The sequence below is a fragment of the Agelaius phoeniceus genome, chromosome 13 (genome assembly GCF_051311805.1).
Source record: "Agelaius phoeniceus isolate bAgePho1 chromosome 13, bAgePho1.hap1, whole genome shotgun sequence".
Classification (NCBI taxonomy): domain Eukaryota; kingdom Metazoa; phylum Chordata; class Aves; order Passeriformes; family Icteridae; genus Agelaius; species Agelaius phoeniceus.
The window spans coordinates 551,067-578,819 of NC_135277.1; the positions used below are offsets into that span (position 1 = coordinate 551,067).

Below are 27,753 nucleotides of genomic sequence, written 5' to 3' on the forward strand. Positions count from 1 at the left end.
GCCCCCGTGCGTCACTTCCGTCCCGTCCCTTCCGGCCAATGGGGAACGGGGGGCGCTTTTGGCGCCGAATGCGAAGCGCGGGCGGGAGGCTGCGGCGGGCGCCCCCTGGCGGCGGGGCGGCGGTGCCGCGATGGCGGCCGTGCCGCAGAATAACCTGCGGGAGCAGCTGCGGCGGCACTCAGCCCGCGGGGCCCTGCGCGCCGCGCCGCCGGCCCGGGACCGCCCGCCGTGAGTACCGCGCCGGGACGCCGGGGTGGGGCGGCCGCCGCGGCCGGGGAGTCACCGGGGCTCCTCTCCTTGCAGGGGCTTCACCTTCAAGAAGGCGCCGCGGGGCCTCGGCGCCGCCGCCGTGCTGAGGGACAAGGACGTGAACACCTCGCTGGTCCTGCCCGCCTCGGCTCCGCCGGACGCCAAGGCGCCGCCGCGGGGCTGCGTTCCGGCCTGTGCCCCTCCCGCGGCTCCCGGGGCCCGGCCGGCCAGCACCGCTCCCGCCGGGAAGGCCGGCCCCGCTCCCGGTCCCGGTTCCGCTCCCGCTCCTGGCCCCGGCTCCGCTGCAGGCCCCGTTATCACCATCGGCGATGAGTGGGATGACATCGATGACTTTGACCTGTCGGGAATCGAAAAGAAGTTCTGCCGGCCGCCCCTGCTGTCCCCCAAGGGGCCGCGAGCCCCCGGCAGGGAGCCCCCGCGGCCCGGCCCCCGCCCGGCCCCGCGCGGCTCTCCCGGGACCCCGGGGCCCGGCGGCGGCGGTGCCGGCGAGGCAGCGGCGGAGGCCGAGCCGCGGCCCTGCTCGCAGCGCTCCGTGATCTGCCTGGAGGACTCGGCTCCCGGCAGCGCGGGCTCGGCTGCGGGGCCCGGCTCCGGGGAGCCGGCAGCGGCTGAGCCCCGCCGGGATGCGGGCAGCGCCGGGGCTCGCCCAGGTAAGGGCTGCGCGCAGGTACCGGGCTGGAAGAACAGCTGGAAGAACAGCTGGGTGTGCTCCCCAGGGCTTGGCTTGGCTGCTCAGGAGTCACGGGGAGCTGCGTGCTCGGCGCCGGCAAACAGCCCCGATTCCGTGCTGGGTACCCCCGGACTGGGAGCGGGATAGCGTCCTGCCGGTGCAGGAGCAGCAGCTGCTCGTGTCCCGCAGTTACAAGATTTATGGAATTCCTGGAATGGTTAAATAATCTATAGGGATGCTATGGAGAGAAAAGCACTTAGAAAATTCATACAGGAGATAAAGTCATCTTACACTTAAATATTAAACCAGAAAAAGTGATAGCTCTCTATTTTTAACACAAACGCCACAGAAGAACTCCAGCCCTCAGTTACGATCACAAAATTCCTGCCTGTCATTGCTTTGGCAGCTCTGTCCCATAGAACTGCTTTATTTTAGATTCCTTACCTCCTGTGTTTTGAGACTTTGGACCTTTATTTGGGAAATTAACATGTTTATTCAATTGAATAATATCAAAGAGCGTTCTGGGATGCTGCCCTTACACTGAGCGGTGAAAACATTTGTGAACTGTGTTTCGGTTTTTAAAATTTTGTTGTCTTTTCCTTTCTCTGTGAAATTCATTTTAATAAGTTAATGATATTGACCTCTCTTTGTAGGATTTGTCTTTTAAGACACAATGCATGTACATTTACCTTCCAGTTCCAGTACAGGGACTGTGCCAGCTGATGAGTCTGCACTCTTTAAAGGCTAGGATTTAATATAATAGTAGCTTTTTATAGAAACAGGTTTTTACATAAATCGTTTTTATAGAAAAGTATTTCAGAAAAATAGATCTCTTCAGTGTTTCACTTCTGCCAGGGACAGGTGACTGTAGGTTTATTTGTATCACTTTTCCACTTAAATGAGGGTTTGTGGGGATTTGTCTGTCTGTTTTAATGGGGAGAAAAGGGAACAGCAGGTTTTATCCTTTGGGAGTCAGAAGCTGTATCAAACGAGTGTTTTGAAATCTGGCTGCTGTTTTCCCCTCTGCTTGTGGCAGGCTGAGTGAGTGTGCAGTGTTACCCAGCAATATCAATGCCCTTCCCTTGCAGCTGAAGGGGGTCAGAGCCAGGAGCCACAGAGGGCTGGGAGCAGCTCCCCAGCACTGGACGAGGCCACCTGGCCGTGGGCAGGTGCTGACATCGAGGAGGATGACCTGGACATCATCCCTCCCTCCCCTGAGGAGGAGGAGCTGCCTCCCTTCTCCTCCTCTGTGCAAAGTGCCAGGTAACCAGAGCTCACGGCTGAAACCATCTGTCTGGTGCACGAGTACAAAAGTACCAAAAACAACCTAAACTCCCGCTTGTTAAAGAGGCACAGATTGAGCTCTGTCTCTTTGCTGCTTGCCAGGTTGATGGCTAGCAGCTGCAATTAATGCTTTATCAAATGCTAGTTTTATGGCTGATGTTTTATCTGGCTCTCACTTCAGAAAAAAGCAGAGTGACTTTTGTAGTGGGATGGGAGAAAATTCCACACGTTGGTACCCAGGATGAGTGACTGCTCAGCTCCTGGGTTCTGTCTGGGCCTTCAGGAATTTATCTTTCCACATATCTTAAATCCTGCTGTTCTGTGGAAGTGCCTCAGTTTACAGAGATCTGTATTTTCATGGCTTTTCCTTTTGGTGTTAGCAGTGTTTTCAGAGACTCTCCCACTGGAGGAAGGTGCACACCTGGCAGCTCCGAGGCCAGGCAGGAGAAGGTTCCCTCAACACATCCTGGTGATGCCAGTGCAGGAGATTCAGGTACACAAAATGCTTTGGAAATTAATATCTCTGATTTTGGGGGTAGTTGGCAACTATTTATTATCCTGTGTAATCCCAGAACATTAACTAACAGATGGAGAATGAACATCTGTAGATGGAGAGTTGACATAAATGGTTGGATTATAGACAGATAATAAAAGACAAGGGCAAAATTAAGTAGATTCATTGAGTTCCTGCACGCAGAAACAATTTCTTTGTGCACATGGACTAAAAGTATGTTGGGAGTAAATTGTTGAGACTGATTGACCGCAATCACTGTCCTCTGGGAGGGTGGTGTCCTCTGGGCGCCTGTTCTGATGAGAGTGACTGTGCTGAGCTCCCTCCCTGTGGCAGGTGAGGCCGTGCCCGTGGCCCCGCGGCTGCTGGCAGTCATGGAGGCCATCTGCGAGCTGGTGGATGCCATCCCCCTGCAGGAGCTGCAGGCCCTGGGCTGTGCCCGAGCCCTGCTGCAGCACAGGGACCTCAGGTAGGCTGGAGCAGCTCCGTGCGGAGCAGAGAGCTGCCTGCAGGTGTCCCCAGCACACTGGAGAGCGAGGCACGAGGGCTTGAAAGAGCTCTGAGCACTGACTGAGGGAGGGACCAACATACCCCAAACTGCTGCAAGTGTTTGGGCCCTGTGTGCAGCCAGGGGGAGGATCCGGTTCCACAGGCAGCCTGAGGAGCTGCCTGGCACCAGGTGCTTCTGCACCCCCAGGGCATGTGGTGTGACCTGCCAGGTGTCCTCCTCAGTTCTGCCACAGGCACTCAGCTGGTGCTGTCTGCCCCCTCACTGACTGCAGGGGTGGTGATTTCTCCTAATGCCCCTGAGCTTGTCATCTTCCAATGGAATTATTGCTGCCACAACCTGCTGCTCTGTCTGCTGCCTCATCTGATGGCACAGTGCATGGACAAAGTATTGGGTTTGGGGTTTTGGTTAGATTCTTCCTGGACTGGGACCATGAGCTTCTGTAAATGTTCTCAGTACAACAGCTTATTTTATTTCTCATTGCTGTAGTCAGACATAGTCTTTAGAAAGTACCTAAAAACATGATGTGGTTCAGGCATACTTTTAACTTCAGGTTTTGCCTCTTAAGGATTTATTTTTTATATTCTACCTTGCCTGGATCTTCCTTTTAGGAATTCTTTTATATTGTGTCTGTAGAGATGATGTCACAGTTTTGTCATTACTCTCTTCTGGTGGTATTTTCTCTTCCCTAGATTTGTTTGAAATAATTTTCAAACATGGTGACTCAGAACATGATGGAACCACCATATGTTAAGATGTTTAATAGCAGTGAGACAAAACTGTTTAATGAATGTTGTAGAACTTGGTAAATCATTGCTTGTGACTAAATATATATTTTTTTTTCGTTCTTCCTTCCCTTGTTATCTGTCCCAGGAGAAAACTGCTGGCTAATTCTGGTTTGAACCAGAATGGCATAAACACCACTGTTCCTAGAAGCTGGAAGTCTCCCATGGAGCAGGGTCCTCGTGTGTGTCCTGGTGCAAGCTCTGGCCCAAGCTGGAGCTTCAGTTCTGACAGAAACTCCCCCAAATCCACAAACCTCCCATCGGCACTCTCTGTTCATTCCAGCAGCTCTTCTGCCAAAACCAGCCAAACCGTGGACAGCTCTTGTGCTTCAAAGCAGGGCGCTGAGGAGCTGCCCTGCCCGGGCCCTGCAGAGGTGCCTGGTGCCAGGGGAGGTGCCAGGGAGGGAGCGTCCCTCAGGCCCAGCCTGCAGTGCTGGGACAGCAGCTGGGACAGCAGTCCTGGGGCCAGGAGCGGGACCCAGCCCCGGACCAGCACAGCCCTGAAGGCCCAGAGCACAGCCCCCAGTGCAGGGCACAGCTGGGGCACCGATGAGCTGGAGCTGGATGCCTTTGACATCGATGACTTGGAGGAGGAGGACTGGCAGAGCCCGGTGCCCGTGCCCGCCCCCGCGGCACCGCCCACCCCGCTCTGCCGGCCCGGCCCGCAGGCGCCTCCTGCCGCATCCCTCCTGTCCAAGATCATGTCCAGAGCCAAAGGGCCAGCTCTGGGATCCAGCCCTGCTGCTCCAAAGGCAGCCCTCCCCATGGCAACAAAGAACCAGCCAGGTGAACTGTACTCCTGAGGGTTACTGGGTTTTTCCGTTTTTAAATTCTTATTTATTTCTCTTTGAATCTAATACCAAGTAACTACTACAGATCACATCCATGCCTTTTGTTTCTGTGGAAGTTTCTTTTGGTTCCTTTTTTGCAAAGTCATCTTGGGTTTTTTTTTCCTCTAAATGATGCTAAACTTGAATATTCCCTTCCTGTGCTGGTTTCAGGCTGCTGGAAGATGAAGCTGCTAAAATTGAAAATAAGGGTATTTCTATGTTTTAGTTAAATAATGATTCTGCAGCTTTTGATTCAAAGCTGTACAATGGTTTTCACTGCAAGATGATCCAAAATGGGTTTGTGGAAGCAAACTCAGTCCCCTCAGGGCCCAGGGTTGGTCAGCGTCACTTCAGGTTAATGTAGGGACAAGCTGGCAAAAGGGGAGGTGAAAATCAGAGTCACAGAATGGTTTGGGGTGGAAGAGAGCTTAAATCCTATCCAGTGCCACCCCTGCTATGGCAGGGACACCTTCCCACTATCCCAGGGTGCTCCAAGCCCTGTCCAACCTGGCCTTGGACACTCCAGGGATCCAGGGGCAGCCCCAGCTGCTCTGGGCACCTGTGCCAGGGCCTGCCCACCCTCACAGGGAACAATTCCTTCTGGAACTTGATGTCATAACTTACTCTAATCACATTTTTTTGTCTTCCAGATCCAGTGGTTCATAACCCTGCACTGGAGCGTTTCAGGGGTATGAAATTTCCCCATTCTGCAGAAATGATGAATATATTCCACAAGAAGTTTGGATTGCACTGTTTCCGGACAAACCAGCTAGAGGCCATCAATGCTGCTCTGCTGGGGGAGGATTGTTTCATCCTCATGCCCACAGGTACAGGGTACAGACCTGCAGCTCCTTTTGCAAGCTTTGGGACGAGCTTTTCTCTTCCCCTGTGCCTTTGAGCTGCTGGAATTCTGCGACTGCAGGATTTCAGGACTATTGTTGCACTGGGGTATTTTGAGTGAGGGGATTGAATTTCTGCTTTCCTTAGTAATTCACACAGTAACTCTTCCTTATCCTACAGGTGTCACTTAGCGGCAGGCATTGGTCAAAATGTGTTGTTTCCAGAAGTGCTGTAAAATGGGAAATAAGGAGTAGGTGTCCATCCCTTTTCTCTTGATACCCAGCCCTTGCTGTGTTGTGTCTCATCCTCACAGGAGGTGGGAAGAGCCTGTGCTACCAGTTACCAGCCTGTGTCTCTGCCGGGGTCACCATCGTTATTTCTCCGCTGAGGTCGCTCATCATCGATCAGGTTCAGAAGCTGAAGACTTTAGATGTAAGTTCCAGCAGCTTTATTGACTGAAGCTGCAGGTAACTGGATTAGAAATCTGAAATTTTACAGCAAATCTCGTGTCTCCCGAATATAAACTGCATAAATAGATTAGGTGGACACTGTGAACGGCACAGGAAGTTGCCTGGGAAGAGCCAAATTGGATGAACTCGAGTATCTTGGCAGTGTGACTGCTGGATTTATTGCTGCTCCTGATGTTGGGTGTTGGAGCTGTGTTTTTCAGAGCAGGGGCTGGTTCTGAGATCCTGAGATTTGTAATCACTCACCTACACAGGAGCAGCCTGGCTCTGCAGTGGGAATGAGCCCTAGGAGTTCCTGAGCTGGGGGGGTTCTGGAGGTGCAAAACATCTTTGGAAACAGGATATACAGAGCAGGAATGCACGTGCAGGAGATCACAGGATCCCAGGATGGTTTGAGTTGAAGGGATCTTAAAGTTCACCTTGTTTCACCCCTCACCACGGGCAGGGACACCTTCCCCTAGCCCAGGGTGCTCAGATGTGTGTTCCAAAGGTGTGTTCCCAAGGCTGACTGCTTAGGAACTGGTTTGTAATGAGAGTTAGCGAGGTTCTTCATTTGGGGGTTCTTTTGTTTTGCATGTAATAAAACTCAATATATGTATTTATAATTTTTTTTAATATAGATTGCTGCAACATACCTGACTGGTGACAGAACAGATGCTGATGCCTCAAAAATCTACATGCAGTTGTCAAAGAAAGACCCTGTCATAAAGCTGCTGTATGTCACCCCTGAGAAGGTCTGTACTTCATCTTCAGTTGTAAAATCATAGGGGCTACGAGGGGGGGATTGCTGTGAGGTGCTAAAAATTGCACTCAGAGTAGTCTTCTGGGGAAAAAAATGCTAGGTTTTGGATAACTCAAAATCTATATGGATGTAGCTAATTTCAATCAGTAATTAGCCAAGAATAAGAACTGAGTATGTCTGTAAAATGTAAATTCCTAAGACAAGCTCCCATGCCCAGCTGTTTCAATCTATCTTGATACACATTAGTGTTAATCACTGTCCTGTAGCTACTAAATCCAGACTGCTCTGAATAGGGTAATACAGGAAAAATGCAGCATTGTCAGGGTGATAGGAGATTCTCAGACCTTGCCTTGGGCTGCATTATATGCTGCCTTAAAAATATGTTATTGCACAAGAGCTTTGTAAGAGGGGGCTGGTTAGTGTGCTGATTGTGTTTCTCTCTTCAGGATTATTTTTCTCTGTGTCTCCTGATATAAGTAATTAAATGTGCTGGAATTTCCTCAGAATGAGGGGCCTTGGGGTGGGTGATCCCAGCAGCTGGTGGCAATCCCACAGCAGCTGTCTGGTTAGCACGCACTGACTGGGATCACCCCTGTGCCTTGAGGACTCAGCTGCGCAGTGCAGGGTGATTCTGCAGCACTGTAGGACAGTGGTTTCTGTGCCCTCAGCCGGCCCAGCTGACACTTGTAGCCCAGGTATTTTGCTTTCCTTTGCCACCGGTGCTGTGCCCCAGGTGTGTGCCAGCAGCCGCCTGATGTCCGCCCTGGAGAACCTCTACGACAGGAAACTCCTGGCACGTTTTGTCATTGACGAGGCCCACTGTGTCAGCCAGGTAACACCTCCCCTTGTTTTCAGGAATGCCAGAAGACTCAGCTGCAGCATTTTACTCAGTTGCACCTAAATTGTGTTTCCCACCCAGTGGGGCCATGACTTCCGACAAGACTACAAGCGGCTGAACACGCTGCGCAGGAAGTTCCGCTCCGTGCCCATGATGGCCCTGACTGCCACCGCCAACCCCCGCGTGCAGAAGGACATCCTCAACCAGCTCGAGATGCTCAAACCACAAGTGTGAGTTGCTCAGCAGATGTCTGAAACCCTTTGTTTGTGCCTCAGAAATTCTGAGTGGAAAACTTAGTGAAGTAAAACAGGCCCATCTGAAATCCTTGTGTGGCTGTATCTGATTAAATTAAATTAAATGCATGCATGGAATTTAACAGGAGGTGGATTTAAAATATTAACATGAGAAAAAAAAACTCACCAAGCCCTTCCTTGCATGATGAAGGAAGCTGTTTAACACAACATAGCTGTACCCAGAAGGCTGACGAGCACCATGAACTGTCACGTTTCAGGTTTACAATGAGCTTCAACAGGCATAACTTGAAATATGATGTGTTGCCCAAGAAGCCAAAGAAGGTGGCGATGGATTGCTTGGAATGGATTAAAAAATATCACCCCCGTGAGTACTCAGCAGCATGGTAGCCACAGGCCTTTTCATGAACCATTTCTCAAGGCAGTAAAAGCTTTTATAATGCTGTAATAGTGATATATTTGCCAGAAAAGCAAGATGGAGGTAAAGTGATGTTACTGAAAATGGGAATCAGATTGATGTGCATTCTGAAGTTGAGAATTTAAGTTAAGATGGAAAAGTCAGTTATGGTGATGCTCTTGAATGACCCTTCTGGAGCCTGCCAGAGCTTTTAGGATCATGTCTTCAGAGCATAAAGGTCACCCAATATCTTAATTGTTTAATTGTGTTGGTCTGCTTATCTGTAGTTCCCCTTGAAGCTATCTTCAGAGATTCCCATCTTTCTAGGCCCACTTTGGAGTGAGCTGCAGCTCCTGCTGCTGGAACTGGATTACATCAAGCTCCCTCAGAGCTTCTCCCATGCTGTACCCTCAGAGAGCATTTACTGGGCTTCTCTAACTCTTGAATTATATCGGTTTTGTTCTAAATCCTGAGATTGCACAATACTGATGAGGAAAACATTTCTTCATTCCACCTCACCAAAAGCCCAAAAAGACTGTGTAGGAAAAACTGTCAAGGCTATCTGATACTAATAAAATAAGTTTTTTAATGAAGCAATTACATCTTTACTCTTACCTTTATTCCACTGGGGAGAGGTCAGTGTCTGCTTGGCAGGCTGAGCAGGGAAGGGAACTAAAACTGTGTTGTAGCTCAGATTTCTTTTGGCATCTCTTTGCAGATGACTCTGGGATAATCTATTGCCTTTCCCGGCACGAGTGTGACACCACAGCAGCCATCCTGCAGAAGGAGGGGCTGGCTGCCCTGGCCTACCACGCCGGCCTCACCGATTCCAACCGGGATCTTGTGCAGCAGAAGTGGGTTAATCAGGAGGGATGCCAGGTGAAGAAAAAAACGGGAGGAAAAGGGAATAAAATCTGGGCACTTTTATCCCTCTTGGCCTGGGAAATAATAGGGGAGTTGTTATCACCAAATGCAGTATTGAATAACTGATCCCAGCAGACCTGCCGGGACAGCAGCCACCTTTCACTGGGAATTCTGTGATTGAAAGGTTGTAGCACTGTACAAGATGTGCACTCCAGCAGGGAGGACCTGAGCAGTGCCGGGCTTCAGAAACAGCTCCTGGCACACTGCTGTGCAGAGTCTGGGATTTGGGTTTTCTGTGTCTGGAGTGGCTCCTCCAACAGGAGGGGAGGTTGTTGCTGTTTTGTACTTGCTCTGCACCGTTACAGCTGAAATTCTGGCTCCTCCAGGTTTGCTAATCCAGGTCCCTCATGGAAAGGTCTGCTTTCCATGCAGTGTTGCAGGAGTGATTTCCTTAATGTGTGTCTAGAACATTATGATCTCTTTCCCAGGTGATATGTGCAACGATTGCCTTTGGAATGGGCATCGACAAGCCCGACGTGCGCTACGTTATCCACGCGTCCCTTCCCAAATCCATCGAGGGCTACTACCAGGAGTCTGGCAGAGCTGGCAGGGATGGAGAGATGTCCCACTGCCTGCTCTTCTACAGCTACAGTGATGTGACCAGGCTGAGAAGGCTCATCCTGAGTGAGTTCTCCTCTGGGGACTTGGAGATGACATTACAGCAGTCACATTGTTGCTGGTTGCATTTTAGCCTGTGTTACTTTTCTTTTACAAGTGCCATGGATAGCTCAGTATTGCAGGGAGGGGAGAACTGGGAATCCTTACCTGGATGGTTTTCGTTCAGGTGCCAGGAGTAGGATTTTTGTCACTTGTACTTAATTTTGGTTAAAACCACTTTGCTTCACCGAATCATGGAATTGTTAAGGGTGGAAAAACCTTTAATATCATCAAATCCAACTGTCAGAACAACTCCACCCCCTTGTTCACCACTAAAACATGTCCTCAAGTCCACATCCAGATACTTTTTATGCACTTCCAAGGATAGTGACTCCATTCAGGGCATCCTGTGCCAGGGCTTTGCTACCCTTTCTACAAAGAAACTGTTCTTGATATGTTATCTAAACCTCTCCTGACACAACTTGAGGCCACTTCCCCTCATGCTGTCATGCTTACCCTTCTCTTGACTTTTGTCATTCTAGCTTTATTTCCCTTCTCCAGTTCTTTAAAACTTCAGAGATAAAATCTGTTCTACATCTGTTCTGTACTAACCCACTCATCTTTTCTTGAGCAAAGCCAATATTGTGTTTTAAGCAAAGCCAACATTGCGGGTTTTTTAAGCAAAGCCAGTTTTTTTCACAGTCCATGAAAAGGCAGAGGTGCAGCTTTAACAAACACCACTGAATCTGCTGTGTTTCAGTGGAGAAGGATGGGAACAGCCACACGAGGCAGACCCACTTCAACAACCTGTACAGCATGGTGCACTACTGTGAGAACGTGGTCGAGTGCCGCCGCGTCCAGCTGCTCGCCTACTTCGGGGAGACCAACTTCAACCCCACCTTCTGCAAAGATCACCCAGAAGTGATTTGTGACAACTGCAGTAGAAAGAAGGTAAACCCCACAGGTTTTATTTATAGTGGTGTTAAACTGAATTTGTATTTAGTTGCATCCGTAAGCAGTTACACGACCTTTAGGAAGGCAAATGGAGAAAAGGAATAAAAGTCCTGTATTTTTGTGATGCTTCCAGGTATTTTCAGGGTTTAACCATGGACTTGTGATGCTCCTGTTCCTGTCAGAGGCATAAGGATGTTCCTTATAGGAGGCAGGAGCTGAGATCAGATCCAGTGCAGTGACTATGGGGAAATCCCTTCAGCTCCTGTCCTGGTGTTTTCAGGGCAGCTTTGTACTGCCAGAGCAGCATGAGGGCCACATTAGGTGTGCACTGCTGAAGGTGGTCCAAACATTTGGGCTTATGCTAACCTAGTAGCTGGAGCAGAAGGGAAGGCAGCTGTGGAGGCTGGCAGGGAAGGGATCCTGATCAGTTTTGTACCTGTGGATGTTGTGTCTTAGCTCTGTGTTTGAAACATTTCCTTATACAGCTGTGATTGGAACCAAATTTGATGAGGATAATGCCTATTTAGTCTCATTCTAATGTTCTAGAGTGTGGCAGGATAATTACAGGAATGCTTCCCAAATGATTTACCTTGATTGCCAGTATTTACCCAGCAATCTTGCACCTCACTCTACACAAATAACCCTAGGGGGATTGTATACAGTCAGTTGGACTGGTTTTGTGTTATCACATCCAGAATCCCTGTGACTGTATCGCTGTAGGTTTCTAACTAGGAAATCACGGTTTCTTTATTTGGAACAAACTCAATTCACAGCTGAGAAAAGCTCAATCATGAAAACTGAGGTTGTCAGTAGCAGCCTGGGGTGTCAGTAGCAGCCTGTCCTGATGGGGTGTGACTTAACAGGATTATAAATCCCGGGATGTGACCGAGGACGTGAAGAGCATCGTGCGGTTTGTGCGCGAGCACTGCGCGCAGGCGGGGCGGATCAACGGCAGCAGGAATCCCGGCTCTGGCAGGTACACCCTCAACATGATGGTGGACATTTTCCTAGGTGAGTGTTCTCCCAGAAACTCCTCAATGACCTCTGCACAGATCCCTGACCAGGAATCAAGAGGGTTGTGCAATGCCAGCAGGTGTTTAAAAAAACGTGTGTTTTGCCAAGTTAATTTTCACAAGAATCTCTTGTGGTAAGTGATCCAAAATAAATGAAACTGAAGATTTAATCCATTTCAGGTTGCTATAGTGATAATATTAGTTTTCCAGTGTTTAAAGGCTTTTTTGAAGGTGAATAGACTGCCTTGGGAATCTCCCACAGGTCTGTAAATGCATGTACATGGGCTTTGTGAGCACAAGCTCATCCTATGCTTTCTGTTGCACAGGTTCAACGAGTGCCAAGATTCAGTCTGGAATATTTGGGAAGGGGGCTGCCTATTCCAGGCACAATGCCGAAAGGCTGTTTAGAAAACTAGTCCTGGACAGGATCCTGGATGAGGATTTGTACATCACAGCTAATGACCAGGCAGTGGCATATGTCATTCTGGGAGAGAGAGCTCAGGCTGTGCTGGATGGGTCACTCCAGGTGTGTAACTGTTTAGTTTCTTGAAGGCATTGTTTTAAGGAAGGTGCTGCAGTTTTTCTTTAGCATATCCCCTCAAGTAGCTTAAACACAGTTTGCCTCCAGCTGAACTAACGTCTGGTAGATGCAAGGAACAGAATCCAACAAGTGTGATTCCTAGCCCAGTATTCCAGTAATAATGTTGTCAGGCAAAAAGTGAGTTTGAGAGGCTTGAAGAGGTCTAAATCTTTCTCTTTTTCCCCACCCATCTGATTCCTGCTGGACAGTGAAGGAAAGTTCTGACCCCTCCAGAAAGATAGCTAAGAAGAGAAAGAAGAACCAGCACTCCCTTCTTCATTTTCTACTCTATTTTTCCTAGTCATTGGTGGGATCTGATGGAGTAGACACTCCATGAAGGTCATGAACAGTCCCAGGTTTCTTGAGGTGACACCTCCTCTGCATTAGTGCTGTGTTTGGAGCAGGACAGAGCCCTCAGCATTACCCCAGTGACCTCTGTTTGAAGCCAGCTGGGAACTGGGCTCTTGGGAGGTTTTCCTTCTCTCTAAACTCTTCCAGCCCTTTGTTGAGGAAACTGGGGTGTGGTTGAGTAACCTGTAAAAACTTACTTTAAAAATGTGTACTGGGTGAACAGCTTTTTTTGGTCCATCAGAGGATATCTCTGTTTCCCTCGCTGTGTCCCTGTTATCAGTCAGGTTGTGCAGGAGCTCCTGTTATGGATGGCTCGTTTTAACAGGTGGAGTTCCACGAGACAGAGAGCGCCAGTGCCATCAGAAGGCAAAGGGCTTCCATGGCAAAGATGTCCCAGCGGGAAGAGATGGTGAAACAGTGCCTCAGTGAACTTACAGACACCTGCAAAACCCTGGGCAAAGTCTTTGACGTGCATTACTTCAATATCTTCAGTACTTCCACCCTCAAGAAAATAGCAGGTAAGGTCAGAAGTTTCAGGTTTCTCAGAAGTCCACTGGGGCTTCTGCATAGAGGGGCATGGAAAGGAATTAATTTCCTTCAGGGTATCTTTATAAAAAGTTATTCGTTGGACATGTCTGAGGGGTACTTTTGTGCTGCAGAAACCTTGTCCTCAGACGTGGAGGTGTTACTGCAGATCGATGGTGTCACAGAAGACAAACTGGAGAAGTACGGTGCAGAAATAATTAAAGTGATGGATAAGTACTCAGAATGCTCCATCCCAGGTGTGCTTTCTACCTCAGCATGTACTTCTGTTCAGTGCCTTTCTCTCCTCCTCTAGCAGACGGTTGATTCAAAAGTTACCATGATTTATTCACAAATAACTAATTTTTACAGTTCAATAATTCCAAAAGAGAGTAATCACTTTCAGAACACACCAAAGTCTTTCTGCCTTCCCACTAGAGATAAATTCAGGGGTGGGGCAGTGCAGAGGAGGTGAGGAACAGCCAGGCCAGATGTTCTGACACCAGCAGTGTGTCCTGGTGCCTGCCTGGCCCGGGTGCTCCCTGACTTGGTTTTCCCTCCCTGCCTGTGTAGAAGATGCTGCCTGCCCGGGCGGGGACACGGCCACGGGGAGCGCGGGCTCGCTGGGGAGCGATGGGGAAGCGGAGGATGCAGGCACAACCTCCAGCTATTTTGGCAATACCACAAACCAGAGGAGGAAGAGGAAGCGGGCGCCGACCTCCAGGGACTCCAAGAGGAAAAGGACGGGTGGTGGTGGCAGCCAGCAGTTCCACCCCAGAGGGTACGTGCCTGAGGTCACTGCTCTGTGCTCAGTGATGGTCCCAGAACTGCAGTTACCCCACTGCATGGGCTTAAATAATGGTGTTAAAACTATCCAGGTTTAAAACTATCCTGGTCAGAGCTGCTTCGCTGTGCTTTTCTGCATGTTTGCTTTTTAAAGCTGGTGAGGAAGGATATTTAACAGTTGTCCTCACACTTGATTGCTGCAGGCTAAGAAGGGAATGCTCCATTTCAGTGTTCTGCCATAGCTAGCATTAGCAGGCTCACCAGGTTCCTTGCTTGAAATCACAAACAGGTCTTAAAACTTTGAACATTTGATGGAATATTTGAACTTCAGCCCTTTGTTAATTCAGATTCTCCTTCTGATTGTATCATGCAAAGCAACACCTGCATCTGCTGTTGGTTGGTCTGATCTGCCACTTCCCATGGATTTCCCCTTCCCTGCCCCAATTTTCACCGTTCTGCTCCCTGGTTTTTGTAGTAAATGGTTTTCCCAGCCCAGCAGGTTTTGTCCCACCCTTGGCACTTTCCCATCTACTGGAATATCTGTCATTAGCTCTGCTGCCTCTGAAGTGTCGCTTGCTGTTGCTGCTCACCCTTGGGTACATCCCAGAGCAACAGCTGTACTGTTTGCATTTCAGAGGTCATTTTGCAGCCATGTGTGTTAAAAAAAAAAAAAAAAATCACAAAATGAGTGCGTAGTCCTCCAGAAAATGCAGTGGTGGTGCCTGTGTGAGCGCAGGGGCCAGGGCAGGTGCCACAGGTGTCTCACACACACCTCCTCTGATTTTTGCAGGGGCTTCAGCAGGTACAGAAGGACCAAGAAGCTGCCGAGTTCGAAGGCTCCAGCTTCTGCCAGTGCCAGCTCCGTGTCCTGCAGTGTTGGTGGCACACAGGGAGCTGCTGGGAAGCTGGCCATGATGGCACTGCCCAAACCCAAATCCAGAAGCTTCCTTCAGCCTTCGTATTCCATATTTTAGCTGGGAAACACAATTACTGGATGAATTTCCCGAAGATGGAATCACTGTTTATTAAATTTTTGTTTCGTTTGCTGCTGCTGAACCTTTTGGGACTTGTGTATTTGTCGAGTACAAAAACTCACATTAAATAAGTATTTTTTAACTTGTCAGTTTATTTGGGCCTTTCTGCTTGTGAGTGGTTCTATAAACTGTCCCCTGTTGGTGACTCCTCCCTGTGATGCTGCTGTCCAGCCCCCCTCAGGGAGATAATCACAGATGCTGGGGGCTGCATGTCCCCAAAGCTGTGGCTGCCTGTCCTCGCTTGCTCCTGTCTCGGTGCTCCAGAGCTGGGCTGCACCTCTGGAAAGAACAGGTTGGGAAGGAGAAAGGTAATGAATGTTTTTAAGTTATCTATTTGATTCCCCACATCCTGGAACTGGGAGTGTCTAACCCTGCCCTGGGTGTGCTTTTTTTCAGTTACCGTTTTCTCTTTAAGCTGAGATCTTGTCAGTGCCGTGGCGCAGGGCGCGGGCCGGCCCTGGGCCGGGCACTGCGGTGCGGGTGTGAGGGTGGCTGTGCCCTGGGCAGGGCAGGGCAGGCCGGGCCCTTCCCCTGCGTGCCGGGAGCCCAGCATTGCACCCGCTCTGCCTGGGCACCGAGTCCGCACGCCTGGGCTTGGGAGGGACCTTAAAGCTGCCATAGCAGGGACACCTTCCCTCATCCCAGGCTGCTCCCAGCCCCAGTGTCCAGCCTGGCCTTGGGCACTGCCAGGGCTCCAGGGGCAGCCCCAGCTGCTCTGGGCACGCTGTGCCAGGGCCTGCCCAGCCTCCCGGGGAGGAATTTCGCAGTCCCCGGCGCTCCGTGCCCTGCGGCAGCGGGAGCCGGGCGGTGCCGGCGCTGAGGGCGGGCCCGGCCAGGCCGGCCCTGCGCGGGCGGGAAGCGCCGCTCCGCCCCGCGCGCGCCATGGCGCTGTCCCAGCCCGGGCCGCGGCAGCCCGAGGAGCTGGCGGCGCACCGCCGGCAGCAGCTGCAGGTCCGGGAACGCGGGAGGAGAGGCGCTGACATGGGAGGGGACCCGGGGGCTGCCAGGAGAGGGGACACGACAGGGGCTGGGCTGTGAGGGGAGAAACCGGGGGAGGTGAGGAGCGGGGCGGGCCGGGTTCAGGGCCCGCCGGTGCCGGGGCTCCGTCCGCGGGTCCCCGCCGACTCCCGTTCGTCCCCGCAGGAGTCCTCCTCGCCGGGCCCCGCCGACTCCCGTTCACCCCATCAGGAGTCCTCCTCGCCGGGCCCCGCCGACTCCCGTTCACCCCATCAGGAGCCCTCCTCGCCGGGCCCCGCCGAGCCCCGTTCACCCCATCAGGAGCCCTGCTCGCCGGGCCCCGCCGGATCTCCTTCGCCCCATCAGGAGTCGCTCCTGGCGGGCCCCGCCGAGCCCCGTTCGCCCCATCAGGAGCCCTGCTCGCCGGGCCCCGCCGGATCTCCTTCGCCCCATCAGGAGTTGCTCCTGGCGGGCCCCGCCGAGCCCCGTTCGCCCCCGCAGGAGTCGCTCCTGGCGGGCCCCGCCGAGCCCCGTTCGCCTCCGCAGGAATCTCTCCCGGAGGGTCCCGCCGAGCCCCGTTCGCCCCATCAGGAGTCGCCTCCGGCGGGCCCTTCCGAGCCCCGTTCGCCCCCGCAGGAGTCGCGCCCGGAGGGTCCCGCCGAGCCCCGCTCGCCCCATCAGGAGTCACCCCCGCAGGAGTCGCCCCCAGCGGGCCCCGCCGAGCCCTGTTCGCCCCCACAGGAGTCGCTCCTGGCCGGTCTCGCCGAGCCCCGTTCGCCCCCGCAGGAGTCGCCCCCGGCGGGCCCCGCCGAGCCCCGTAAGCCCCCGCAGGAGTCGCGCCCGGCGGGTCCCGCCGAGCCCCGTTCGCCCCATCAGGAGTCGCCCCCTCAGGAGTCGCGCCCGGAGGGTCCCGCCGAGCCCCGTTCGCCCCATCAGGAGTCGCCCCATCAGGAGTCGCCCCCTCAGGAGTCGCGCCCGGAGGGTCCCGCCGAGCCCCGTTCGCCCCATCAGGAGTCGCCCCCGCAGGAGTCGCCCCCAGCGGGCCCCGCCGAGCCCTGTTCGCCCCCACAGGAGTCGCTCCTGGCCGGTCTCGCCAAGCCCCGTTCGCCCCCGCAGGAGTCGCCCCCGGCGGGCCCCGCCGAGCTGCAGCCGAGCGCGGCCCCGGGCTTGGGCCGGCAGCTGCGGGTGGTGCTGACGCCGCTGCCTGCGGCGGCCTGGCCGCGGCCCCAGAAGCGGCTGCTGAGCGCCCGCTCCCCGGCCGGCAAGAGGCTGTGCCTGGAGCCCGACAGCGGCCCCGGAGCCGCCCCCGGCTCCCCGCCCGGGCCCAGCTCGGCTGCCCGCGGCCAGGACGGGCTCCGGGATGTGGACAGCGACGGCAGCGACGGGGGAGACGCGGCTCCGGTGAGTGCCCGGCCACCTTTTATTATCTTTTATAGAAATAAAGCTTTTAAGTGTTTTACTTCTGTAAGTGGGTTTTGTTTCTCTTTTTTAACCTCTGACTGGCAGTGTCCCACTTCATTTTACACTTTCACTGAAGTTTTGAATTCTTTATTGAGTCTCTTCACTATTGCTTTCATTAGTAAAAATGTTGTTACAGTTCTCTTCATAGAGTTGATGCCAGAGTAAGTTTTGTAAAGCAAACTGGACCTGTATGGACAGATTTTGTTGTTGATACATGACAACCTCAATTTGTATGGTTTTACATTTGTTACTACATTTTTTAAAAATGATTTAATCAGTTTTTTAGGACTCACTTTTCTGAGCCCGGGACGACTCTTGCAGCCATGTAACTGTATGATGGAGAGTGACTGTCTTTTCATTTTGTAGGATGGATACTCCCACCTATCAGCCTATGAGAGGAAAAGACTAAAGAACATCACAGAAAATGCTAAATTCTTTGCTGCTCTAAAGCTGCATGAGGTTTGTATTGGGTCTAAATAGCATCAAAATGCTCTTTCCAAGTGTTATAATTGCACTGTCTTCTCTTTCTGTGAAACCCTTTCCTCACTGGGGCAGCTCTATATGAGGAAAGCCATGAAAATCACAGAATCCTGAAATGTTTGGAAAGGGCCTTAAAGCCCCTCTCATTCCACCTCCTGCCATGGGCAGGGACACCTTCCATAGACTAGGGTGCTCCAAGCCCCATTCAGCCTGGCCTGGAACACTTACAGGGATGGGGCAACCACAGTTTCTTTCTTCTTATTATAATTAATTGCAGTAAGTTCATCGCTGCCTTGAGATAATTGTATTTTATACTGGTTAATGCTTTGTGCTCATTATCTATAATTAGTCTCTTTTTTTCTCTTTAAGTCAGCCGCAAGACTTAACCAACTTACCACTAAAAGGCAATCTCGGGTCACAAAAAGGTGCGGTACCAATATATGAGATTTATATCCTTGATTCTTCATTGTGGGAGGAAAACAAATGTTGGGAAAAAAAGAGAGGGCGTGACCAAGGTGCAAGGGGGAGGGTAAGCTGTAAATGTGGAGGAGAAGACATTGGCCGTGCCAAAGCAGTGCCAGGTCGAGCAGAAAGTGAGCTGAAGCCCAAATAAAGAGTAAGCTGTGTGATGGGAGAAGGTGGGAATGGCTGGGTGGGTAATGAATGAGGAGAGCTGGGAAGGGCTGCATCCCTGGGAAACGGGTGGCATTGCAGAGTGCTCGTGGTTTGTTCCTCACTGCCATGGATGGAAGGGCAGGGCCAGGAGGGGCTGGTGTCGGCCAGCTGTGCCCCGGGGTCTGTCCCTAAGCTCTGCTCTGCGGCTGAGACGCTCTGGTTGTTGTAGGGCCAAGCCTAAGAAGGTGGAGGATGAGCCCGCGCTGCGGCGATCCATGCGCCTGCTCAGGGAGCCACCACTGGACATTCCCTTGCTGGACACGTTTTCCAAGCCAGAAGCAGAGGAATATGTGAGATGTGGAGGGGCTGCAGGAGGGGTGGGGGCACTGCTGGTGACACTGATGGGTGGCGCTGGGCATTGCCCTGAGCCGTTTGGGAGCTGTGGCACAGGCACAGGAAGGAAGGGTCAGCTCTGTCACCCCGAGCAGGTGCCACGGTCTCGCCAGGAGTCGGGCAGTGCTCTGTGGCCCAGGCTGATGGCATGGTGCAGCTGGGATCCACAGAAGGGCCCTGACCTAGAATGTTCCACATTAACAGCCCATGGAGCTGAGCAGCTTTAAATCCATCCATTACTCTGGTTTTTATTTCGCTGTTATTTTCCTGGGTAATATTTGCCATCTCTTTGAAGCAGTGATGGAGCAACAAGTAAAAGGCATGTTGTTCTGAGAAATGGGAATTTAAATCTTCCATTGAACTGTAGAATAGATTTGAATCTGTAGTAAAGGTCTTGCTGCAGTATCAGAAGAGGAAGAAACCCAGGGAGGCAGTTGGTCTGTGCTGCCAGTGAAATTCTCTTTATCTTTTTAATAAGGTTATGATCTCACCTTCTGTTTTTACTGTTTATTTCCTGTCCTAGTGTAGGTGTGTTCTCAGAATGTCTGGTGTGGGGAAAGTACCAATTCACCTTGTTTGTGGTTTAGTTGGTTTGAGTTACAAAAATTGCCAATGTCCTTCCAGCCTCAGGTTCCAGTCGGACCTTTTCCCATGGTTCCAGAGGGTCAGGCAGAGAGCAGTAAATGGACAGAGGCCATACTGAGCACGTGGATGAGGATAAGTGAGGTATTACTGGTTTTATTTGTTAGTTTTGGATCGTGTAATTTCACTTGGGCTCTGGTTTTGATTGGATACCTCCTTTCTGTGTGTAGGTGAAAGTGGAAGATGCTGAGCAGGGCACACCTGACATAAAGAGGTAGTGTGAAAACAGCAGCCAAAACTGGGGGTTCTCTGGCCCCCCTTCCTTCCTTCCCTAATGAACGTTTTGGTGATGGTTGTCATTTTGGTTTTCCAGGTACCGGGAAAGCCTGAGCAGCATGGTGCTGAGAGAGGAGAACATCAGGAAGGTGGTGAAATCCCGGGTGTGTTCCATGGCCATCCACCCTTCCCAAAGCACCATCCTTGTGGCAGCTGGAGACAAGCTGGGGTGCGTTGGCCTCTGGAACGTGGTGAGTGGTTGATGTGCTCCTCACCTGAACAGATGTGGGGTTCAGGACAGCTGCAGGTGGGGCACAGCCTGGGCTGGCATTTTGTCAGGCTCTTGAGAGTGTTTTAGGTTTTTTTCCATTCTTAGGGGTAATACTTGGTGGTTGTCAAGAGTGATTGTCAGAGTTGCCAGGATGGCTTTCCCTTTTGCTCTCCCTTGTATTTTTCTGAAGTTTGAAAGCAGAATCATCTTTGTGGGATGAACCAGAACTTGGTCCAAAATGACCCGTTCAGTTTATTTTAAAATAACAAAATGATGCAAAATTTAGAAGACAAGACCCAGGAGATCCTGTGTTCATGCAGTTTGGGTCACTAATTCAGCCTGAGCTCTCAGTAACCCAGTGTGTCCATATTTTGATGTGGCAGCAGAAAGCAGCTGTGTGGGTGTGCCAGGTGCTGCTGCCCAGGTGCTGGGCTGGTGGTGGCTGCAGTGGCACTAATTGCAGCAGGAAGTTGCAGCTTTCCGTAATTAGGGACCAGAAGCAGTCTCACTGTTCATATCACCTGTGCTGTTGTCTTCTCTCACCCAGCACCCTCTGCCTCCTCCAAAAAACATTCAAAAGCCAGAGATTTGGCTCTGAGAGTTGTAGTCATTAACAGAAATAACTGCAGTGATCAGCACCCGTGTCTGTGGGATCTGTTGTTTTGCAGAGCTGCGGGACGGAGGAAGGAGCCCACACCTTCATCCCCCACAACTTCCCTGTCAACTGCATGCACTTCTCTCCCTGCAACCCTGCTCACCTGCTGTCCCTCAGCAATGACACCCTGCGCTGCGGCGATGTCACCAGGGCTGTCTTTGATGAGGTGAGGCACTGCTGGGGAGGTTACTCTGCTTGTACCAACTCATTCTTTGGTTGTTTTATTAACACGAAAGTTCAGGTTCTAGTTCCACAAGGACATATGAATCAACATTTAATTAACATCACATAAATAGGGAGATGTTTCCTACTCGCCAAAACCCAGAGACCGCCTGGGTTCTCCCAGTTTCCAAGTTTACATTTCTGCACATGATTAAAAGCTTCTGGAGCACTAGAGATGGGAAAGATATCCTTAATCCTCACTCAGTGTGTGCTCAAGGCCAACAGCTCTTTGATTGCTGGAACACAGAGGTGACAGTGCCTTGTAGGAGCTCTGACAGGGAATTTGGATGTGCTGTTGCCGGTCTGGTTTGGATAGTTAATTATCTCCTAATTATTTCCCCTGTGGAAAGCATCCTTGTTTCACAGAAGGCTTACCTGCACAGCTGGATGGAGCTGTCACATAGCTGCATGTTTTTTTGTGAATTAAAGAGGGAAAGGATGGAACCCATAGCCCAGGGAGTGTTTGGGTGTTAGAACAACTGCCTGTTCCCTTTAGTTCTGTTGACATTTAACCTTCCCTGGGCTCAGATCTGCAGGACTGAGGAAGACTTTTCCTGCTTCGACTTCCTGGAGGAGAATGCCTGCAGTGCCATAGTGAGTCACTGGGACGGGCGCGTGGCTGTCGTGGACAGACGGACGCCGGGGGTGTCCTCGGAGCTCTGTGTGGACATTGGCTTCAGGAAGACACGGACAGTCCACGTGCACCCCGTGAACAAGCAGTATTTCCTGGCTGCTGGCTCCGTGTACGTAGCCCAGACTGAGCAGGCTGGTTTTTCAGTGCTCCCTATGCTGGGGACAGCTGGGCCTGAGGAGTTTCTCAGCCTCGGTTTACAGTCAGAGCTGTCTCGGTCCCTTTAGAAAACAAGTTTTCAGTCCTTAGCAGGATTTAAGGTGGGATTTGGTTTGATTTCCCAGATCTAATGGGAATTAGATGGGCCCTGGTATGCTTTGGCACAGAGGGACTGTATGGAGGGCTGGTTGGAGTGGTTTTGGTGCTCCCAAAATCCCTCAGAGCCACCATGTGAGTGGATATTGAAGCTCTGAACCTGCTCCCACACAGCCTGCTGTGCTCTGAAGCTTTTTTGGTGAATGAAGGATAATTACTGAAGTGTTTGTGGTACCTTTGCAGGGATGTTTGTGTTTTTGATGTTCGCTACCTTCGGAACAGCAAGGAGAACAAGCCCCTGAGCTCTCTGACAGGACACACCAAAAGTGTGACCTCGGCCTATTTCTCACCTGTCACTGGCAGCAGGGTGGTGACAGTGTGTGCTGATGACTGGCTGAGGTAAGGCTGTGGAAGGAAGAATCCTCATGGAAAATACCAACTGTTTGGGTGATTTATTGCCGTTATTATTATTATTATTATTATTATTATTATTATTATTACTTTTCTACATGACCCATCATAGAGCACCTTCTGTCTTTATCATTTTTAAAAAATGATAAAGATTTACTTGCATTAACATTTTTAATGTAGTTTTTAATGATTTTTTGCTTTGGTTGTTTTTTTTCTAATTCTTGTTTTCCCTCGGGATATTTCAAAGTAAAAACATACAGGTACTGTTAATCTTTGAAAAAACAAACAAAATGAAAAACAGCCAGCCAAAACCTGGCTGGTGAACACAAACACAAAGTGCTCAGAAACAAAATTTCTTTGTAGCTGGTACTTGAAATAATGGTGATATCAGCTCTTCTGTAAATGGCCTACCATTTCATCATTTAAGCTGCTGTGAGTTGCTTGTGTTAGAGGTTCTTTTTCTCCTGGTCACTTTGTGACTGTAATTTAGATGATTACCTGACTTTGTATGGGCTGGGCAGTTTTTTTGCCCCAAGGGGTGGAACCCCCAGGTTCACGAGGTGGAGGAGCAGGTGGGATTCTGGGCTGGCCTTTGGGCTCTGCAGCCTCCTCCAGAGCTGCCAGCCAGGGTGGGCTGCAGGTGCAGCTGAGAGCAAATCCAGGTCCTGAGCACGTGGTTCCAGCTAGGCTGGGTGCCTGTGCACAGCCCTGGGCCCCAGGAGCTGGAGCTCTCTGTGAGGGAAGGGCTGCCTTTTTAGCACAGGTTCTTGGTGCTAATGTGCTCCTCTGTGCCCAGGGTCTACGACACCACGTCCTTGTCCTCCACGGTCACACTGCTCAGCTCCATCAGGTAAGCACAGCACACCTGGGCCGGGGCAGCCTGTGGTTGCTCCTGTAGGACACAGGGAGTGGCTCCCACTGCCAGAGGGCAGGGATGGATGGGATTTTGGGAAGGAACTGACCCCTGGCAGTGTCCCAGGCCAGGTTGGATGGGGCTTGGAGCACCCTGGGATAGAGGAAGGTGTGCCTGCCCTGGCAGGGGTGGCACTGGGTCATCTCTAAGGTCTCTCCCAGCCCAAACCATTCTGGTATTCTTGTCCCATCCTGCCCATCCCAGGACAGGGATCCCCTGCAGCGTGAGTGCTGAAGGTTTAGAAGGCAAGGGAGCAGATGGGACATAAATGATGATTTAAAAGGCTGGATTCACAAGGAGGAATGTTCCTCTTCCCCTGCAGGCACAACAACAACACAGGCCGCTGGCTGAGCCGCTTCAGGGCCACCTGGGACCCCAAGCAGGAGCACTGCTTCCTGGTGGGCAGCATGGCCCAGCCCAGGCAGATCGAGGTCTTCCAGGACACCGGGAAGTTGCTGCACTCCTTCTACAACGTGGACTGCCTCGGCTCCGTGTGCTCCATCAACGTCGTGCACCCCAGCCAGAGCGTCCTGGTGGGAGGCAACTCCAGTGGCCGCCTCCATGTGTTCAAGTAGAAGTGCCTTAGATCTTTATTTTTTTCCTCCCTGCACTGACTTTGGTTATTCTGTATTAAGCAGTTCCGAAGCTGACTGTTGTTTCTCAGGACAGAAGTGTACTTTGAAAGTCTTAAAATAAATAGTTTAAACTGCCTTTGGCACCCATGTCTTCCATGGAAATAAAAGTGACCCTTGAGCCCCCAGCTCCCTCAGCCTGGGGCTCCAGCCCCTTCCCTGGACATTCTCCAGCCCCTCAGTGCCTTCCTTGTGATGCAGGGCCCCAAACTCCTGGGTGCATTTGTAAAATTGTGCTCCTGGAGTGCAGAGACGTGTCAGGGACTTACCTGCAGCTCTGAACTCTCACTCCAGTGAGAAGCTGCTAAAAGACCAAATTTCTCACACTTTGAGCTGTTTTCACAAGAAAAATCAGAATCGCTGAACAAAGCTCATCCCAACTCTGCTTTTCATGATATTTAAATATTTATTTAAATTTAAAAATACTTTTCATGGCACCAATGATTTTATGCTAACTAAGGTATTGGATATGTAGAAAAAGGTACATTTTGAAGGAAAAAAGAATGTAACTTACAGTATTTGGCACATGAAAGGTTAATCTCTAGGTTTTCTTTATGAAAACTAAGAAATTCACATTTTCAGGTATTTTACTGTCTACTGCTGAAAGATGCAGTATGCTAGGACGAGATTCATGGGATTCTGCTCTCAGAACCTATGGAAACAACATTTTGATAGATAGACGGGCAAAACTAACAGGGCCTGAAACACACGACAGGATCTGGGGCCGACGGGAGAAACGTACAACGGAAAATCACCAATTCTCGTGGTTCTGCAGTAAAACGCTGGGGGACGACGGCAGAGGTGACCTGGGGCTGGCACAGAGCATCACCCGAGGAAAGCCAAGGTGGAGGGGCCCAGCTGGGGCTTGGAGGACGTGTCCAAAAAGGATGGAGCTGTGCTGTCACACGTCACACAGAACATTGCAGTGAGGAGAGGAGGAGGAGGAGGAGGAGGAAGGACGACACTGCAGCGTTAACCCGGGGTAAAAAATGTCAGCGTCGGGACGAGCACAACTGCATAGAAACATCAGCGCTATGGGCTGAGGTAGGAACACTACACTAAGAGTTAATTCTGCTATGTTGCATAAAACAGGATTATCATGTAAAAAAACTGCTGCTCCGCCTCCTGGAGCCTTCCCGGGGCTCCTGGAGCCTTCCCGGGGCTCCTGCCGTGCCCTGGAGCCAGGGCTGGGCCCCACCCTCCTCGGGCCTGGTGCGGTGAGCGGGCTGTGACCCGGGCAGGGGGCTGTGCCCCCACGGGACCCCTCCCCTTATTGCAGTGACAAGGAGTGGCCCAAGGTCACCGTCCCGCCCAGCGGTGGGTGCTGGATGCTCAAAGACAACACGGACATCAGGCTTTGTAAAACTGCAGTTATGGCCCCAGCTTACGGAAAAATCTCTCCCTGAGATGAAATTAAACTTGCTCAGCTGTTTCTACCCTTTTTTTTTCTTTTTTTTTTTTTTTTTTTTTTTTTTTGCTGATGTGTCCAACTTGTCACCCCAACCTAACCAGAACTGGCTGTTATTGCTCCCTGTGGATGGGCTGCTGCTCCTGGTGACCAACAGTCCGGGGGTCCTCACGATGGGTTGGGTTTATTGACTTGCACTCAACCACGGTCAGGGCTAAAGGTGTCCGTTGGCTGCTTCGGTGTCACCTGCGCTTCTGAACTTGTGTCCTCTTGGGAAGAGTCCCAAAATCAGAGCTCCTTCTCTGTCCTAAACCCAGCAGGGCTCGGCTGGCCTTGGGCTCCTTGCGTTTACTCTTAAACCATTGCTCAGTGGGAACCGCTCGGTACCGGCACCCACGGTCACCCCATCCGTAAAGTAAAAAAAGACTGGATTAGATCTGATAACAAAATAGCATTTCCTTGTTAAAATAGACCTTGAAATGTCTCTCTTTTTTTGTTTTTGGTTTTTTTTTTTTTGTTCTTTTTGCTTGGTTTTTTTACAAAACAGGTACAACTGGCGGAGGGTAAAGGTCATCCCAATAAATCTGACACAGTCACTACAGCTCCACGCCAGGTTTGCATCCCCTGGCTTCCATGCTCCCCTGCCCTCGGGAGCACCGATGCTTCAAGGCTTAAAAAAGTGGCGAAGGGCCGAGTCCGCAGCAGGGCGAGGGCTCCGGATGGCTGCGCCGCGGGGAGGGGGGCACGGGGCGTCCCCGCGAGCTCTGTCACCTCCTGGGAGGCTCCGGTGAGCAGGGAGGGCTCTGCCAAGCGCTTCGTGGAGGGCGGGGGTGGCGGGCACAGTGCGGATTGAATACCGTAACAGTACACGAGTGTTAAATGAAACCTCAGTAGCACCATTGCTAAAGCTCCTGCGGAACGGCCCCGCCAGCCCCGGCCGGGCTGGCAGAGCAAAGAATTCCCCTCTGCTCGGTGCTTCCCAAGTCGTGAGCGTGGGGTCGGGACGGGAGGTGTTGTGCGGGCTCCGGGGGTGGGAGCACGGGGAGGAGGGGGCTCCGGGGGCTGCGCCCACCCTCCTCTTCCTCCCGGAAAGCCGCCTCCTCGGCCGGCCGGGCTCTGGGTCGGGAGGGGAGGGTTAGTGAGTGACGGCGGCAGGTCCAGGCCCCCGTGCTGGCTCCTGCCTTCAGGTGTCAATGAGCAGGTTTACCACGGCGCGGAGCTTGCAGGCAAACCATCGCCTGAGGGGACAAAAGTATTGGTAATGGAACTGCTCGAACTCTGGGGTCTGGCGGATATCACGGAAAAAGGCAGTGTCAAGGTCGGACTCGGTAAGGACGATCAGGAGGAGGAGCAAAACAAAGAGGAGTCCAACTGTCACAAGGAGCAAACGGAGGACACTTAAAAGAAACTTATTCACCTGTTGGGCCTGTGCGGGCCCCAGGCCGGCGGCGCCCGGGCACAGCGCCCGCAGCTCGCCCTCCGCCTCTGCCGCCGGCGTGCCCGCCTCCGACTCCTTCTCCTCCTCGATGCTGCACGGGGCCCCGTTGGCCTGGCGCGACAGCAGCATCAGCTCCAGGCTGTGCTCGGCCACGGGCGTGGGCAGCACGCTGTCGGCGGGGCTGTAGCTCTCGTCGGCGATCACCGCCACCCGCTCGCTGCTCTCGGCGCGGCCGCTGCGCCCCGGGCCCGCGAAGGCGTCGCCGTGGGAAGCCGAGCGCACCGGGGTCGAGTGGGCGCTGTCACGGAGGGACTCCAGGCCTGGAGAGACAGGGAGGGGCAAGGGGACGCTCAGTGGGGTGCGGGGGGCTCCTCTCCACAGCCGGGAGCTGCCCACACTGCCCCACGCTGCGGCCCTGTGGGACAGAGTGCGGTGGCTGCCCTGGGCTGCTCTTGTTGTTGCTGTTATCGTTGGTCCTTTGGGACCTGCAGCCCCTTCAACGCGACCTGTGACTGCGCTGGTGACACCTCAACACGCGCCTGGTTTGTCAGCCGCACCGCCAGCCCCTGGCTGCCAGCCGGGACCGTGGCAGAGTCCGGGCAGCTCTGCAGGCGATCACACGCACCCGCGGGCTGTAGCTGCCCTGAGGTGACAGTGACAGTGACAGTCCCCCTGGCAGCTGCCCACAGTGCTTGGGGCCCCTCTGCCGCTGGCAGCGCCAGCAGTGGCACTGCAGCCCCGTGGGCACCTGCCCGGCACAGGGTGACAGGGTGGGATGGGGCAGGGGTGGGTGGCACTGATGAGAGCCCCGGGTGGGAGGTGCATGAACAGAGGGGTCGTGCTGGGCTGCTGGGGGTGGGGTCCCCCAGCACACAGGGGAGGTGTCCCCATCATGTGCAGGAGCCCCTGCAGCACAGGCTGCTCTGAGTTCACCACAAACCAGATGTTTTACATCGCTCACACCCGAGCAGGAGCCGTGGCAGGAGCTCTGTGCCAGCC

The 27,753-nt window shown here is 52.2% G+C and overlaps 3 protein-coding genes across 7 annotated transcripts in view; 2 read left to right on the plus strand and 1 right to left on the minus strand.

Annotated features, from left to right (window-relative positions):
• Window positions 1-4: 4 nt before the first annotated feature.
• On the plus strand, window positions 5-15,248 carry BLM (BLM RecQ like helicase). Of its 2 annotated transcripts, none has more exons than XM_054641906.2 (21): window positions 5-228; window positions 304-920; window positions 2,029-2,203; window positions 2,605-2,717; window positions 3,072-3,204; window positions 4,117-4,814; window positions 5,509-5,685; window positions 6,012-6,130; window positions 6,786-6,899; window positions 7,641-7,739; window positions 7,827-7,975; window positions 8,257-8,363; window positions 9,112-9,272; window positions 9,746-9,941; window positions 10,675-10,865; window positions 11,732-11,879; window positions 12,208-12,407; window positions 13,138-13,330; window positions 13,472-13,594; window positions 13,908-14,115; window positions 14,911-15,248. In XM_054641906.2, the coding sequence occupies exons 1-21, from the start codon at window positions 131-133 to the stop codon at window positions 15,092-15,094; spliced, it is 4,203 nt and encodes a 1,400-aa protein (XP_054497881.2). In that variant the 5' UTR covers window positions 5-130; the 3' UTR covers window positions 15,095-15,248. The 2 variants fall into 2 exon arrangements, with proteins under 2 accessions (XP_054497881.2, XP_077041758.1); XM_077185643.1 differs by having other exon boundaries at window positions 2,608-2,717.
• Window positions 15,249-15,976: 728 nt separating this feature from the next.
• WDR76 (WD repeat domain 76) lies at window positions 15,977-23,986 on the plus strand. 3 transcript variants are annotated; one of them, XM_077185302.1, is made up of 13 exons: window positions 15,977-16,105; window positions 16,298-17,512; window positions 17,939-18,031; window positions 18,422-18,477; window positions 18,897-19,017; window positions 19,685-19,786; window positions 19,873-19,916; window positions 20,016-20,169; window positions 20,858-21,010; window positions 21,595-21,809; window positions 22,196-22,351; window positions 23,160-23,213; window positions 23,599-23,986. In XM_077185302.1, exons 1-13 carry the CDS (start codon window positions 16,037-16,039, stop codon window positions 23,849-23,851), a joined length of 2,685 nt encoding a protein of 894 aa, XP_077041417.1. In that variant the 5' UTR covers window positions 15,977-16,036; the 3' UTR covers window positions 23,852-23,986. The 3 variants fall into 3 exon arrangements, with proteins under 3 accessions (XP_077041417.1, XP_077041419.1, XP_077041420.1); XM_077185304.1 differs by having other exon boundaries at window positions 16,014-16,105; window positions 16,343-17,512; XM_077185305.1 differs by having other exon boundaries at window positions 16,014-16,105; window positions 16,388-17,512.
• Window positions 23,987-24,294: 308 nt separating this feature from the next.
• Window positions 24,295-27,753, minus strand: part of FRMD5 (FERM domain containing 5) — a 63,674-nt gene continuing 60,215 nt past the window's right edge. The window contains exons 14-15 of one of the 2 annotated variants that reach the window (XM_077185306.1): window positions 26,734-27,074; window positions 24,295-26,554 (exon numbers count right to left, since the gene is read on the minus strand). In XM_077185306.1, the coding sequence (XP_077041421.1) occupies window positions 26,507-26,554; window positions 26,734-27,074 (389 nt within the window). In that variant the 3' untranslated portion in view covers window positions 24,295-26,506. Of the gene's footprint in view, window positions 27,075-27,753 lie in introns of both variants that reach the window. The other variant, XM_054642056.2, reaches the window with a different exon arrangement.

Excerpts from the sequence above, each read along its gene's own strand:
- BLM (XM_054641906.2), top strand. The coding sequence starts at position 131 with ATGGCGGCCGTGCCGCAGAATAACCTGCGGGAGCAGCTGCGGCGGCAC. Across the intron at positions 6,900-7,640 it reads TGTATGTCACCCCTGAGAAG|GTGTGTGCCAGCAGCCGCCT; the intron begins GTCTGTACTTCA and ends GCTGTGCCCCAG. Across the intron at positions 12,408-13,137 it reads TGCTGGATGGGTCACTCCAG|GTGGAGTTCCACGAGACAGA; the intron begins GTGTGTAACTGT and ends TCGTTTTAACAG.
- WDR76 (XM_077185302.1), top strand. The coding sequence starts at position 16,037 with ATGGCGCTGTCCCAGCCCGGGCCGCGGCAGCCCGAGGAGCTGGCGGCG. Across the intron at positions 21,810-22,195 it reads TTCCTGGCTGCTGGCTCCGT|GGATGTTTGTGTTTTTGATG; the intron begins GTACGTAGCCCA and ends GTACCTTTGCAG. Across the intron at positions 23,214-23,598 it reads ACACTGCTCAGCTCCATCAG|GCACAACAACAACACAGGCC; the intron begins GTAAGCACAGCA and ends CTTCCCCTGCAG.